Genomic DNA, 14,444 nt, shown 5'->3' with positions numbered 1-14,444 from the left:
GATAACATTCTCAGCCCAGAGTGTATATTTGCAACATCACTTACTAGAATAGATTTGTTTTGTTCTGGAATAGAAGGCCTTGACCCTGGTCTGTATCCCAAAGAATTGTCACTGTTTACATTGTTTCCCGTGTGCTTTTTGTATTGTATTTTGGCATGGATGTGTCAAAAATGACAAATTGAGCTTTCAGAGTAATAGTTCTAGTCTCCACAAAAGAAATATATACTACAGGATATCACCTCTAGCGGTCTCTTCATCATACGTATGCTTAGAAAAAAGTATACACCAGTAACACACACTATGAACTATGGGTCAGTCAAACATTTTTTATGTGAAAGAATTCTTTTCACTTCAAAACAAAATACAACTTCCTTATTGGTGGTCTGAACTTTGTGGCCAAACAAGCAAAGCAGTTTGCATCAGGTAGTGCTGTTAGCTAATATTTCATGTTCCAAAATAACTAAGTGGTTTTGGAAAATAGTCAAGATAAGCCTGACATAGAGCAAAAAGGAAGTTAAAGGTTTTTATGTCTTTAAAAAAACCTCCCATCCAGAAAATTCCCCTGAGAAAGAGAGAGAAGATGCCTCCCATGCTGCAGTAACCACTCTCTCAGTACTGAAATTGTTTATGTATGGGCTTTCTCCTTCTTAATGGCCTGAAATTACTGTATAATGTAAGTGTTGGCTCAAATTGAACCATTTCATATCAAACATGTTATAATAAATGTCTTGTGAACCGGCTTTTCATACATATTTTTATTCATTTTTAGACTGATTTCAACCCATGTTTAAAAACTTCTGCCTCATGTTTAAAGATTTAAAAAGAAACTAATTTAATAGCTATCTGCTAGCAGCAGAATTTCTGCTAACAGACCTCGTGAAATTAGCCTTGCTGAGACTGGGAGTGATGCTGTTTTAAGTAGATTTTCCCAGGATTTCATCCCCTCTCCATTACATTGCCTGGCTTAGTCTCCCTTATGGCTATGTATTCATATACTTCGGGTCATTCTTTTCTTTGTGTTGTGCTCCGTTCTTCTCTGAGGACGTGACGTCATTGAGTTCCTTTTATATGCACTTGCTGCTGCATTTTTAGATGGAATGTGGTCAGTGTTGTACACACCTGAGTTTAGTTTTAGCGTAACGCTGATCCAGGGATTGAAACTTCCTTCTACCCTTCAGAAAACTGTAGTCAGGTGGATCTGTTTCATCCTGTGGCATGTCCATCTCCTGGGCTTTTCAGAGGGTTTGTTCCGTATCTTTTGAGAACTTCACAGAGGAAGAAAGTCTCTCCCTTCAGAGTTCAAGGATATGTGTGTGTATATGCATGCACACATTGGAGTCCTTACGGGGGAGTGCTACGTTCTTCTGCTCTTTAATCATGCAGTCAGAGCAGGGAGACGTGCCACTTGAAGCTCTGTGAATGGTGTTTAGTTCCCTGTTTGGTTCCAGGCGCAGCTGCGGACATGGAAAGTACTGAAGGAGAAAAATAAGCTAGTTGAGGTGGTGGGGAGGAGAGAAAGTGGTTGAAGAGACTGATGTAGGGGAGACAGTAAATGGAAGGGGAAAATATTGGATGTGAGAAAGCAGGTGGAAAGGACAGAAATGGAGAAGGGGATGAGAAATCTGATATTTTTCTTCCTTTTCTCTCTGGAGTGTGGAAAGAAGAGAGGAAAAGCCAGTACAATGGAATTAAAATGAAGAGAACTTGAGAGAGTGAGAGAGAGAGAGAGAGAGAGAGAGAGAATACTAAAGAAAATGTAAACAAGGAGGAAAAGATGTCCATGAATGGTCAATGAATGTTAGTTCTCTGGTGTTAGACTGTATAGTACTTACCTGCCAATTATCCTACAACTCCCTAATCTGCTAGGATGAGGGATGCCAGGATGGCGTTGCTGTGGAGCATTCATCCTTTATAAGGTCATTGGCCGTGTGTGTGTGCGTGCACACACATACAATTCACATGTTCCAGAACCAGGTTATTTATTTTACTGACTATATGGGACTGGTGGGGAAAGTTTCAAATTAATTTTTTTTAACCTCTAAGGAGCAAAATATTAAAACAAAGTAGGTAGAAAACTGTGCCAGATGGTCAGCAGTTGACCCGGAGAGAAGCATCCTTCTACTGCTTGTCAGCCATGATGAGTGCTGTGTCATCCAGACAGATACCAAGCAAAGCATCCATACTTCAGACAGAGGAAAAATCTTTTCATTGTTTGGATTTTCTTTGAATGTTAAATTTATATTGGATCCTTTAAAGATCTCCTCCAACCTGTTTATTTTAAAGGAAAGTAAATTGCATGCAGCATTCCTAGATTAGGTGCTTAAAATAACTAAACTTTCTTATTGTGACCAGTGGAAATTTATACTGAAATTACTGCTTTTTCCATCTATCTGTGTTTGTTCTCCATGAACTTAACTTCCCAAAGTTGACTGGTAAATTTGGGTGCCTCCATTTTTGGCAGCCCCACTTTGAGCAAGCCTGGTTTTCAAAAAGTGCTGGGCACCCAAAATCACAAGTCACATTTGAAAATGCAGGCCCATGTAAGTCTGATGGGCATAGGTAACAAAGCAGCCTTTAGATTGTCTGCATAAGATGCTCCTTATTGGCATTACAACAAGTTGGCACAATATAGGAACATGGAGCAAGGGGTACACAAGGTTCAAGAATCCAGATTCTGAATTTTTCCTAGTTTGAACCAGTGTTCTCTGCATCAGTGGGACTCTTAAATTAAACCACTGGTTCTGAGTATCTGAAACACTTCAGTCTTGATTTACAGTATCAGAAAATATATTCCATTAGAAGTGTCATTAATGGTGATGCAGTAATGACAATGGTATTTTAACTCTATGATTCTGGTAAGTTAAAGTATTTTAAACTGGCATTTTAATCTCTCTTCCCATAGGTAGTAAAGTGTCTAGTGGATTGCAATGCTAAACAAAATAAAAAGGATGTACATGGAAATACTCCCTTAATTTATGCTTGCTTGAATGGCCAACATGAGATTGCTGCCTTGTTGTTAGAGGTAAGACTTCTTCACAGAAAAGGTTATGTTCAAAATATCCTTCCTCTTGTGATATTTAAGATGGAACCTTTAATATTACAAGTACTGAATACAAAACATTAGTATTAATACTAGTAATGCATTTATCCTTTAAAACTGCTGGAAGGAAAATTCAGAGCAGTTTTGTATCCCTCCCCCATTAACTCCATCCACTATGGTGTTTTGTTTAGATAAATACTTCTGTAATGTTATTGCAAGTAACATATATTATTTAACAACTTAGTGCCTGGTGTCTAGCTTTTTTGCTAATGGTGTATGTCATCAGAATTCCAGATAACTGGTAGCAAAAGCTGATAATATACCAAAAGCATTTTCTTCTTAAAGATCTCTCTCAGGCCTCACCAACATGAGTGGGATATGTAGCAGATATATGCAAAATGAGATGAGTTGATTCATGAAATTAAGGGGAGAATGATCACTGTTGTAGTGTTTATTGCTGTTGAACTCACTGTGGAAATCTACACTTTCTGTAAGTAGCTGTAAGGTTTCTAATGGATTGTTTTGGTGTAGTACACTGTGCTTTTTTACAGGAGACAAGGAGAAAGGTAGTGTGATGCTATTTTTTCCTTATAACATTTAATTCAAATGTTTACTTTTTCTTCCAGCATGGGGCCTCAGTCAACCTTTCTAACAGAAAGGGAAATACAGCACTGCATGAGGCTGTGTTAGGAAAACATGAAGTCTTGGTAGAGCTGTTACTTCAGAATGGTGCTTCGAACCACATTAGGAACAAAAGACAGTGTACACCTCTTGACTGTGCTGAGCTGGTAGGTGAAGAAAGTCCACATCTACTATTAGTTGTCCCATTTTAGCTTGTTCTAAACTCCAGTATTTATCTCTTACGAGGAAAATGGAATTGTACAGGCTTGTCACATAACCATTTCCAGCCAAACATAAGCGAGGATTGTCAGGAATATTGTTAATTTAAAATGATAGGTGAGGGCAGGAAATCCTGAAGCACAATGAAGCTCTAGTGCTCATTTGATAAATCTTGTTTTTGATTAACATCTTACAATATCATTTCTCTCCTTCTCCTTCAGTTTTGTTTTATCACAGGTCTGTTGAGAATTTCCAGCTAAACAAAATTTCCTTCTGTTTGAACAGCCACATTTGAGTTCTTCAGTAGCATTCTAACTGTGTTTCCAGAGGACTAGAAATGGCCTTATTTTGATTCTTTCAATTCCATGTAGCTTCTGTAGAACTGTCTGGCTAAAACAGCATGTACCACAAGGAACTGTGTTGCAAACATATTGGTAAAAGCAAAATAGAATTGGGGTACCATCTCTGTTAACTCTTAATGAAAAACTGCCATTGGTTACTTATTGAAATCTACAGCAAAATATGCCATCAGGGAGGGAAAAGACAAAACAAAACATTCTTTAGTAAAAGAGGATGGAAGCTTTAAGTATATGCAGAGCAAGTAATTCTCTGACTTAAATTATCACAGGATGTGCTTCATGGCTGGGTGAGTCAGGGCAGTCTGAAGGACCATATTGTTGAGTACTAGAATTCTTTTGCTTCCCTTAGGAGAATCCTTGCTTGGCAGAAGGGGAGGAAAGAAGTCCATTGCGGGAAGCTGAATGCTTCCTACCATAGATGATAGTGAGGCAGATTGTTCAAAGGAATAAGGGCTCTTCAGATTGTTTGTTTGTTTTTCTACTATCGTATATTTCCAAAATCCATTGTCAGGGAAAGCAATGTTTTAGACCGGGGCGGGCAAACTTTTTGGCCTGAGTGCCACATTGGGTTTTGGAAATAGTATGGAGGGCCGGGGGTCGTGGCCTGGCCCCCACCTCCTATCCGCACCCCCCCGGGACCCCTGCCCCATCCAACCCCCCCATTCCCTGACGGCCCCCCCGGGACCCCTGCCCCATCCACACACCCCCGCTCCCTGTCCCCTGACTGCCCCTGGACTCCTGCCCCTAACTGCCCCCCGCCACCCCATCCAAACCCTCCTCTTCATTCCTGACTGCCCGCCTAGAACCCCTGCCCCATCCAACCACCCCCTTCTCCCTGTCCCCTGACTGCCCCCCACTGCCCCATCCAACCCCCCCTCCTTCCTGACTGCCCCCCGGGACCCCTGCCCCCATTCAACCTCCTGTTCCCGCCCCGCCCCCTATCCACACCCCTGCCCCGAACTCCCCAGCCCTCTATCCAACCCCCCCTGCTCCGTGCCCCCTTACTGCACGGTCTGGAGCACCGGGGGCTGGCATTGCTACAGCCGTGCCACCTGGCTGGAGCCAGGCCACGGCCTGCTGCCACCGCGCAGCACAGAGCACCGGGTCAGGCCGGGCTCTGCAGCTGTGCTGCCCCAGGAGCTCACAGAGCATTGCACTGGTGGTGGAGTGAGCTGCGGCTGCGGGGGTGAGGGACAGCGGGGGAGGGGCCGGGAGCTAGTCTCCTGGGGCAGGAGCTCAGGGGCTGGGCAGGAGGGTCCCGTGGGCCGTAGATTGCCCACCTCTGTTTTAGACCCATTTGCAGTCCCTCTTGTCCCTTAGGTGCCTGGCTTGGCTTCCTTCTCTTCACTGTGTTCCAACCCCTTGGATCTCTGGCTTGCAGTGCCCTGTGTTACAGTGCCTGTAAATATGACCGGCCTAACTGTATTGGGCACCTGCAAGAAACTTTTCTTTGGGAGTCTGTGACCAGTGGCTAATTACAGTGACCTCAAAACAACTTATTCAGAACAAATATATTGTTTATTCATCCAAAGGTGCATAACCTCACAAGCAAAGAGAAAAGGGTTAAAACACCAAAAGTCTATATGAATCTGGTCTAATCTAAACTTGCCTTACAAATTCTGGTAAGCACCACTTAGCTCAACTATATCCATTTCTGTGCTGGGAGCAACATAGCCCTGCTGAAGCCTCTCTCTCTCTGTTTCCCCCTGAGCAGCTGCTGCCCAGCCCCGACTTCCTGTCTAGGTGATGGTTTTAATGGTTTAGTATCCCTTTGATCCTAGGTTCTGGCCTTGGGGGAATAAATCAGGAACCAGGTAGGTAGGCATTTCCTGATTCAATAGTGTCTCTCTTTCCCCCTCTCCTCACTTTCTGTTAAGGACGCCTAGTATTCTCTGAGGAGGTTTCTATCTCTTTTTTCATTTCCTGCTTGTTTTTTTTTCTTAACAGCCCCTTTGATTTAACTCTGTGTAGTCAGACAGAATTAATATCAAGCAAATAAACTGGGGAACATATACAATTCATGCAAAAATAATACAGCTCCCCCTCATTCTTCACATCCATACATCCCTCTCTTCTGATGCAAACCTTGCTCATTCTCTGATTGATTTCTCATCTTGATTACAGAAACCATTTTTTCCAGCCCTCCATTTTCTTCTCTCCTCCTCCAATTTGATATCAGTCCCACTGCTAGTTGTATTCCTCACTCCAGCTATCTCCACATTTTCCCTTCACTCCCTTTTGCTGTTTCTTACCATGTCAAACTCAAGCCCTTCTCACGCTCCCCTTCAGAGGTAATGCATGATCTTGCCTCCAAGTCTTCTTGCTTCAGCCTATTGCCTTTGCTTACTCCCTACTCTCCTCCTAATCCAGCCTCCTTACCACTCCCTTTATTGTCCTTTTTCAGACTGCTACCTTATGCTTGGAACAGTTCCCCACTCCTTGCCTGCCTGGTGTCCTCTCTTCCAAGAATACATCCTATACTAGTCTCATCTTCTCTAGTAACCTCCTCACACTTTCCCTTACCTGAATTATTGTCCGTTTGCCCTCTGGGGAGTGCCTACCTCTTGTAACACACTGTGTTCAGTAAGTCAGGGAAATTTAAAGTGACTGTACTTTTTTTTTTTTTTTTTTTTAAAGAAAATGGGAGAAAGATTATATTTTAAAATATAAAACAGCAACAGCCTTCTTTCTGAGCCACATGGGTATAGCCACATGTGTATAGTCATGCTCTGAGGGAAGAGCACTGGGAATCTCCTATGGCTACTCCCCTAGTTATTGCTTTAGTAATGCTTTAGAAATCAAGAAGATATTGGGATATTCTAATTGGCTATGAGTGATGGGAATTCTACCTAAATAATGTTTAGTTAAATGCACAGCTCTAACTTCCCCATTTAGTAATAGCAATAAATGCTCCACAATATTAAATTACCCAGGATTATTGCACTGCGTGGGTGATTACAGTCACTCTGCTTTCAGCTTTGTACTCTATAACAGCCCCTAAGGTATGTGATAGTGGCCCTAAAGTGCACTGCTGCCTGGATCTTATTACATCTATTATTTATTCATAAATTAGATCAACCCATAAATTACCTGGTTTAAAACAGCAATTTGTAGAATTGGTAACTTTCATCTTTTCCAAATCGGCAATATTTTAATGGTAGACCACCTGTGGAGAACACAACCTTTAGCTCACCAGTTTGGAATAGCAGAGCTTGTGGAACATTAGATGAATTTCTGCTTCCATTTAAACTTTAGATTAAAATATTCATGTAATTGTAGGTTTGTATTTATAAAGGGGTATATCATGCTGTTTGTTCCAGTCATTTTGGCTGAAAAGGATTAACCAGCTCATTCTGCATTGACTACTAGAAACCTAATGTATACTGATGTTTTCTTTGTTTTAATAATGGTGAAAACTGAAACTCTTGTTATTAAGAATTCAAATATCATGAAGTTGCTACAAACAGCACCAAGCTGTGCACCATCATCAGCGGAGGAAGGAGAAACAGACTATGGGCAGCATGTTACTGTCAAGATCAGGAAAAAAGGTATGTGTCGCATTTTTATTAGTATAAATAGAAAGAAGAGATTTGGGGATGAATTTGTGCTAGATCAGATATTCTCTAGTATTTATTTTATACATAAGGAACTTTAAGGAACAGTCAGCTGCATTACGTACTATTTATTACAAGTAACATCTAAATTTACTGTAACTGAAAAAGATTGGAGGAGGGAAAGTAATTTGGCTGTTAAATTTACCTTGTGCATTTGATGTTACTTTGCGTAACTTTCATAGTCTCTTCTGAGTAGTCAGTTTTCTCTTTTTGCTTGTGAGTCTCCATCACACGCACCAACAGAAGAGAGACATGTAACAGTGGGGAAAATGTGGCAGTAAAACCATCACAGCTGCTGGGGAATTGAGGACAGGGTAGTACCTGACACTGCTTTTAGATTACTTTTTAAAATTGTGACTAGATTTCAGGTTGGCCGTTCCTTTTACACATTATGGAATCTGTAAACACAGAGGTCCATTTGTGTTTATACAGAGGGAGAAGAGAATTTGTTAATTCAGTATTCCTGTGTGTTTGCTTTGTGGTCTTTTCTTAATATATGTAAGGATAATTTTTTAAGAGAGTTGTGTGGAAAGAAGAGAGAGTTAGGATCTACGTTACCTTCACCGAAGACCTATTTCATCTGAAAAAAATATGTTCAAGTAGTCAAGTAAATGGGCAGAATCTGAGTTTAAAGTGATTTACACTGAAAAGCTGCCTTGGAAACTGAATGAAGGAAGTACTCTCTGTAGTTGTGCTAACTAGCTGCTCATGTTTGGAAACAAATACAATCAGTGCTACTAACTCTGCACTAAGCTATGGCAAAGTGCCAGTCTTGCCTTAAAATCCACCTGCAGTTTCTCAGATGAGCTGGCATGAGGGGGAGCAATACAACAGGAAAGATAAGTGACATTTTGCATTCGTGCTTAGCATCAGAAAAGGGCAGGACCTGGTTTAAGGAAGACTTAAGTCTCTGCTTTTGTTTGTGTACATGCAGCCAGTTCGACTTGTTACATCCCAGTTGATAACAGGGCAGTAGCATTCTGTACCTATGCTGAAATACACATGTTCCATGAATTTGAACTCAGGGGTCGCAGTGGTTTTTGTCTGCTACAGGAAGCAGTGTTTTTTTTGCTTTGCTAGGTTCATAAGGTAACCTGTGGGTCTGAAATATCCTGACACCTGGTGCAATCCAAACCAACACACTGAGGCACACAGTGCTTGCCTACCTAATGCATACATACGTTATGTATTTTACAAACTTAGCATCCAGGGGTAAGTTTACACTGCAATTAAAACCCACAGCGGGCCCATGTCAGCTGACTCAGGCTTGCGGGCTCTGGCTAAGAGACTGTTCAATTACGTTGTAGACATTTAGTCTTGGCTGGAGCCCAAGCTTGGGGACCCTTCGACAGGAGAGCATCCCAGAGCTGCGCTCAAGTCTGAGCCCAGACATCCATACCACAGTTAAACAGTCCTTAGCCCAAGCTCAAGTCAGCTGACACTGGCCACCTGGGGGTGTTTAACTGCAGTGTGGACATACCCAGGAAGTCCTGGAGAAGCTAAGTGCCTTTCAGTCTTCAGCCTTTCAGAACCATGATTACAGCCCGTAACTTCATTTATTTTTATATGTTAACTTTTTAATGTAATGTTGTAACCTCCTCCAGGATGAATGGAACTATATTTTTACTTTTTTTAGTAGCACCCAGATGTTTGGAGTCAGACATATCCTTTTGTTTGTTTTGTCCTAAGGAACAGTGACGGACTAAGTCCAGCATTCTTTCTAATTAGCTTGTACCCATATGGATGTTTTGCCCTACTTGCCTATGCTTCAAACAGCTTAATAAATGTTCACTATGGGGAAAAAATCTTATTTCTACCAAAATTAGTTAACTTATTTAATAGATAAACTTCAGTATTGATTTTTTGAGGACTGGTTTTTCAGTCTCTCTACAAATGTATGTATCTTTGTTACCATAACTATGACATCAGACACTTTTGGACAGGCATTAATAAGGTTGAATCAAAATATAATGTGTATATTTTAAAATAATTGATTTATAATGATGTCCAAATGCATGAATGCAGTTTGGTTTTCAGTGTTGCTACTATTTTCAAAACTATAATGCTTTTTCTGCTACAGAACTAATCACATCTTTTCATGAGAAATATATTTTTAAAAAATCAGAGTTTTAGTAGTAGTTTAAATTAATGTTGGGAGCTAATTAGAATCCACGGTACACAATGCCCATGCCTGCCTCTCTTGGGAAGTTTGTTGCTGTAGCAGTGGTCACAACCTCCACAGCAGGTTTTTGAAGCTAGAATGTGATACTAAGAGCAGCCTCTGGGCCCTTAACATGTGATCAGTTTAACCATAATACATCAAGGCTTTAGTTAACAGAGGTATTTCAGATTTTGGATAAGCTTTAGATAAGCTATTACCAGCAGGACAGTGGGGTGGGAGGGGGTATTGTTTCATGGTCTCTGTGTGTATATAATGTCTACTGCAGTTTCCACGGTATGCATCCGATGAAGTGAGCTGTAGTTCACGAAAGCTCATGCTCGAATAAATTGGTTAGTCTCTAAGGTGCCACAAGTACTCCTTTTCTTTTTGCAAAGACAGACTAACACGGCTGTTACTCTGAAACCTGTCAGATTTTGGTTGTGGATCAGGCAGTAGGTCTTAGTGTTGTGAATGATGATGTTGATAATTAAATGAAGTTGAGTCACTGCTTTAAAAACTTTGGCCAACCTGCAAATTTAGGTGAGCTTTTACAAATGATTATTGCCATTTTCTGATGTAATTTTTCTTAAGAAAGATGATAAAAGTTTTGTAGTTTAATAAGAGAATTAGAGAAGTATCCTGATGCGAGAGGCAGAAATGCTACTTTCAGGAATGATGGTGGCAGTTTTATAGAACAGTAAGATAGCCATGCCATAATAAATCTGAATAACACTGGAGTTATGTGGTGATTCTGACTTGGAAACATTTGAACTGAAGTCCCTGAACTTGAGAACTATTTTTACATAGTTTAACAAAATGCCCTTGTGAAGCTGGGACAGTCATGCTCATCTGATCAGGGCTGTTTCTTTCTTTTTGCAACTTCAAATGGCTTAAAACGTCCAATAAGAAGAAAATGTGACTGGTTCAGATGACTTCTATTATAGTTTTTAATGTGATTTTAAAAATTAAGTTCAGCAGATATCACTTTTCTATTCAAAACTGTTCTAACTTGATTCTAAAATATGATTGAAATTTAATTTCTCACATCCCATCTCCATCCTCCCCTCCTGTTTTTTTTAACCTGTAGTAAATGTTAAGCTACCCGAGACAGCAGATGATCCCATCAGCAGACGACTTCAGCTGGTCCAATCAATCAACAGGTTTAACAAGTAAGCATAGAAACCTCCTTGAAATACCACTGACGTCATTTCCCAACAAGTAAGAAACATAACTTTTTAAATAAAGAAGAAAATGGGCCAAGCATATATCACACTCCAGATAAGCTTTGGCTGGTGTTTTCAAAGCAGTCTAAGGGATTTTACTACACATTTCTCATTAATTTTAATGTGTGGCAAAATCATCTATACTGCTTTGAAAATATCCTCCAAGCACTGCTTCACTGAGATATTTGAAAACTATGATGATGATGACTTTTTTAATAATTGCAGATACTTGTATTTAAGCTCTTATACATAGAATCATAGGACTGGAAGGGTCCTCGAGAGTCATCTAGTCCTGTCCCCTGCACTCGTGGCAGGACTAAGTATTATCTAGACCGTCCCTGACAGGTGTTTGTTTAACCTGCTCTTAAAAATCTCCAATGATGGAGACTCCACAACTTCCCTAGGCAATTTATTCTAGTGCTTAACCATGACAGTTAAGAAGTTTTTCCTAATGTCCAACCTAAACCTCCCTTGCTGCAATTTAAGCCCATTGCTTCTTGTCTTATCCTCAGAGGTTAAGAAAAGCATTTTTTCTTTCTCCTTCTTGTAACCACCTTTTACATACTTGAAAACTGTTCTTATGTCCCCTCTCAGTCTTCTCTTCTCCAGACTAAACAAACCCAGTTTTTTTAATCTTGCCTCATAGGTCATGTTTTCTAGACCTTTAATAATTTTTGATGCTCTTCTCTGGACTTTCTCCAATTTGTCCACATCCTTTCTGAAATGTGGTGCCCAGAACTGGTACTCCAGTTGAGGCCTAATCAGCACGGAGTAGAGCGGAAGAATTACTTCTTGTGTCTTGCTTACAACACTCCTGCTAATACATCCCAGAATCATGTTCACTTTTTTTGCAACAGCGTTACATTGTTGACTCATATTTAGGTATGGTCCACTTTGACCCCCAGATCCCTTTCTGCAGTACTCCTTCTTCGGAAGTAATTTCCCATTTTGTATGTGTGCAACTAATTGTTCCTTCCTAAATGGAGTACTTTGCATTTGTCCTTATTTAATTTCATCCTATTCACTTCAGACCATTTTGAATGATAATCCTATCCTCCAAAGCACTTGTAACCCCTCTCAGCTTGGTATCGTCCGCAAACTTTATAAGTGTACTCCGTATGCCATTATCTAAATCATTGATGAAGATATTGAACAGAACCAGATTCAGAATTGATCCCTGCAGGACCCCACCTGTTATGCCCTTCCAGCATGATTGTGATCCACTGATAACTCCTCTCTGGGAACAGCTTTCCAACCAGTTTTGCACCCACCTTATAGTAGCTTCATCTAGGTTGCATTTCCCTAGTTTGTTTATGAGAAGGTCATGTGAGATAGTAACAAAAGTTTTACCAAAGTCAAGCTATACCCCATCTACCACTTCCCGCCCCCCATCCACAAAGCTTGTTACCCTGTCAAAGAAAGCTATCAGGTTGGTTTGATGTGATTTGTTTTTGACGAATTGATGCTGACTTATTGTCTTCTAGGTATTTGCAAACTGATTGCTTAATAATTTGCTCCATTATCTTTCTGCGTACAGAAGTTAAGCTGACTGGTCTGTAATTCCCTGGGTTGTCCTTATTTCCCTTTTTAAAGATTGGCACTATATTTGCCCTTTTTCAGTCTTCTGGAATCTCTCCCATCTTCTATGACTTTTCAAAATTAATCGCTAATGGCTCAGATATTTCCTCTGTCAGCTCCTTGAGTATTCTGGGATGTATTTCATCAGGCCCTGCTGACTTGAAGACATCTGATTTGTCTAATTTGTCCAAATAATTTTAAACTTCTTCTTCCTCTATTTTAGCCTCTTCTGATCCTACCTCATTTTCACTGGCATTCACTACATTATACTTCCAGTCACCACCAGCCTTCTTGATGAAATCTGAAACAAAGAAGTCATTAAGCACCTCTGTCATTTCCCCGTCATTGAGTAATGGGCCTACGCTGAGTCTTCCTCTTGCTTCTAATGTATTTGTAGAATGTTTTTTTATTACCCTTTATGTCTCTAGCTAGTTTGATCTCATTTTGTGCCTTGGCCTTTCTAATTTTGTACTATATACTTGTTTTGTTTGTTTATATCATCCTTTGTAATTTGACCTAGTTTCCACTTTTTGTTGGACTCTTTTTTGATTTTTAGATCTTTGAGGATCTCCTGGTTAAGCCATGGTGGTCTCTTGCCATCCCTCCTGTCTTTCCTATACAGTGGGATAGTTGGCTCTTGTGCCCTTAATAAAGTCTCTTTGAAAAACTGCCAACTGTCTTCTATTGTTTTTCCCCTTAGACTTGCTTCCCATGGGATCTTACCTACCAACTCACTGAGTTTGCTGAAGTCTCCCTTCTTGAACTCCATTGTCCTTATTTTGCTGTTCTCTCCTACCATTTCTTAGAATCATAAACTCCATCATTTCATGACCACTTTCACCCATGCTGCCTTCCACTTTCAAATTCTCAACCAATTCCTCCCTATTTGTCAAAATCGAATCTAGAACAGCCTCTCCCCTAGTAGCTGTCTGCACCTTCTGAAATAAAAAATTGTTTCTAATCTGTGCCGTGCTGTGTTATTTTCCCACCAGATGTTTGGGTAATTGAAGTCCCCCATCAGCACCAAGTTCTGTGCTTTGGATGATTTTGTTAGCTGTTTAAAAAAATCTTCATCCTCGTCTTCCTGGTTAGGTGGTCTGTAGTAAAATCCAAACTATATTCTATGCTCAATAGTTGTTTATCCACAGAAAATACTCGTAGATTTTTTTCTGTTTTTGTTTTTAATATGAACACACAATTCAGGTACCAGATCTTTGTATGTTATTGAAATGTTGCCATCTTGTGGCTGATGAATCCACAAGATTATGTTGCAGAAAGACTGAAACTAAAGGCATTTTGCTTTGTAGTTAGTTCTAATCCTTTCAAAATATATTTTTAGATCAAAATATTTACGGAGAACAATAACAAGAGATAAAAGTGTCCCTAATTTTGATGACGAATTATTGCATCAGGTAGGAGAAAATGTTTGCTTGAGTTCTTTGTATAGCAGTTTTATTTGCTTCTACACTTACGGAGTCCTCATGTCAATCCTTACATCTCTTCTGTTTAGTCACTCATTGCAGGCTCCATCTGTGTGTTGTCTGTGTCCTGGCCAGAGCAATCTGGGATATATGTATCAAACCTTAGAGAGCCAGAGCATATGAGAAAAGAGCTGTAGTCAAGCGGAGA

The 14,444-nt window shown here is 40.3% G+C and overlaps 1 protein-coding gene across 8 annotated transcripts in view; it reads left to right on the top strand.

Annotated features, from left to right (window-relative positions):
* ANKRD27 (ankyrin repeat domain 27) overlaps nucleotides 1-14,444 on the top strand; it is a 71,319-nt gene that overhangs the window by 53,860 nt on the left and 3,015 nt on the right. For all 8 annotated transcript variants that reach the window (XM_073307841.1, XM_073307837.1, XM_073307836.1 and 5 more), the window contains 5 exons: nucleotides 2,903-3,022; nucleotides 3,667-3,828; nucleotides 7,676-7,787; nucleotides 11,102-11,183; nucleotides 14,155-14,227. In XM_073307841.1, the coding sequence (XP_073163942.1) occupies nucleotides 2,903-3,022; nucleotides 3,667-3,828; nucleotides 7,676-7,787; nucleotides 11,102-11,183; nucleotides 14,155-14,227 (549 nt within the window). The remainder of the gene's footprint in view (nucleotides 1-2,902; nucleotides 3,023-3,666; nucleotides 3,829-7,675; nucleotides 7,788-11,101; nucleotides 11,184-14,154; nucleotides 14,228-14,444) is intronic.

The sequence above is a fragment of the Lepidochelys kempii genome, chromosome 12 (assembly GCF_965140265.1).
Source record: "Lepidochelys kempii isolate rLepKem1 chromosome 12, rLepKem1.hap2, whole genome shotgun sequence".
NCBI lineage: Eukaryota > Metazoa > Chordata > Testudines > Cheloniidae > Lepidochelys > Lepidochelys kempii.
Note: the sequence above shows the minus strand (reverse complement) of the source record. Positions and strands in the feature narration are given on the sequence as shown.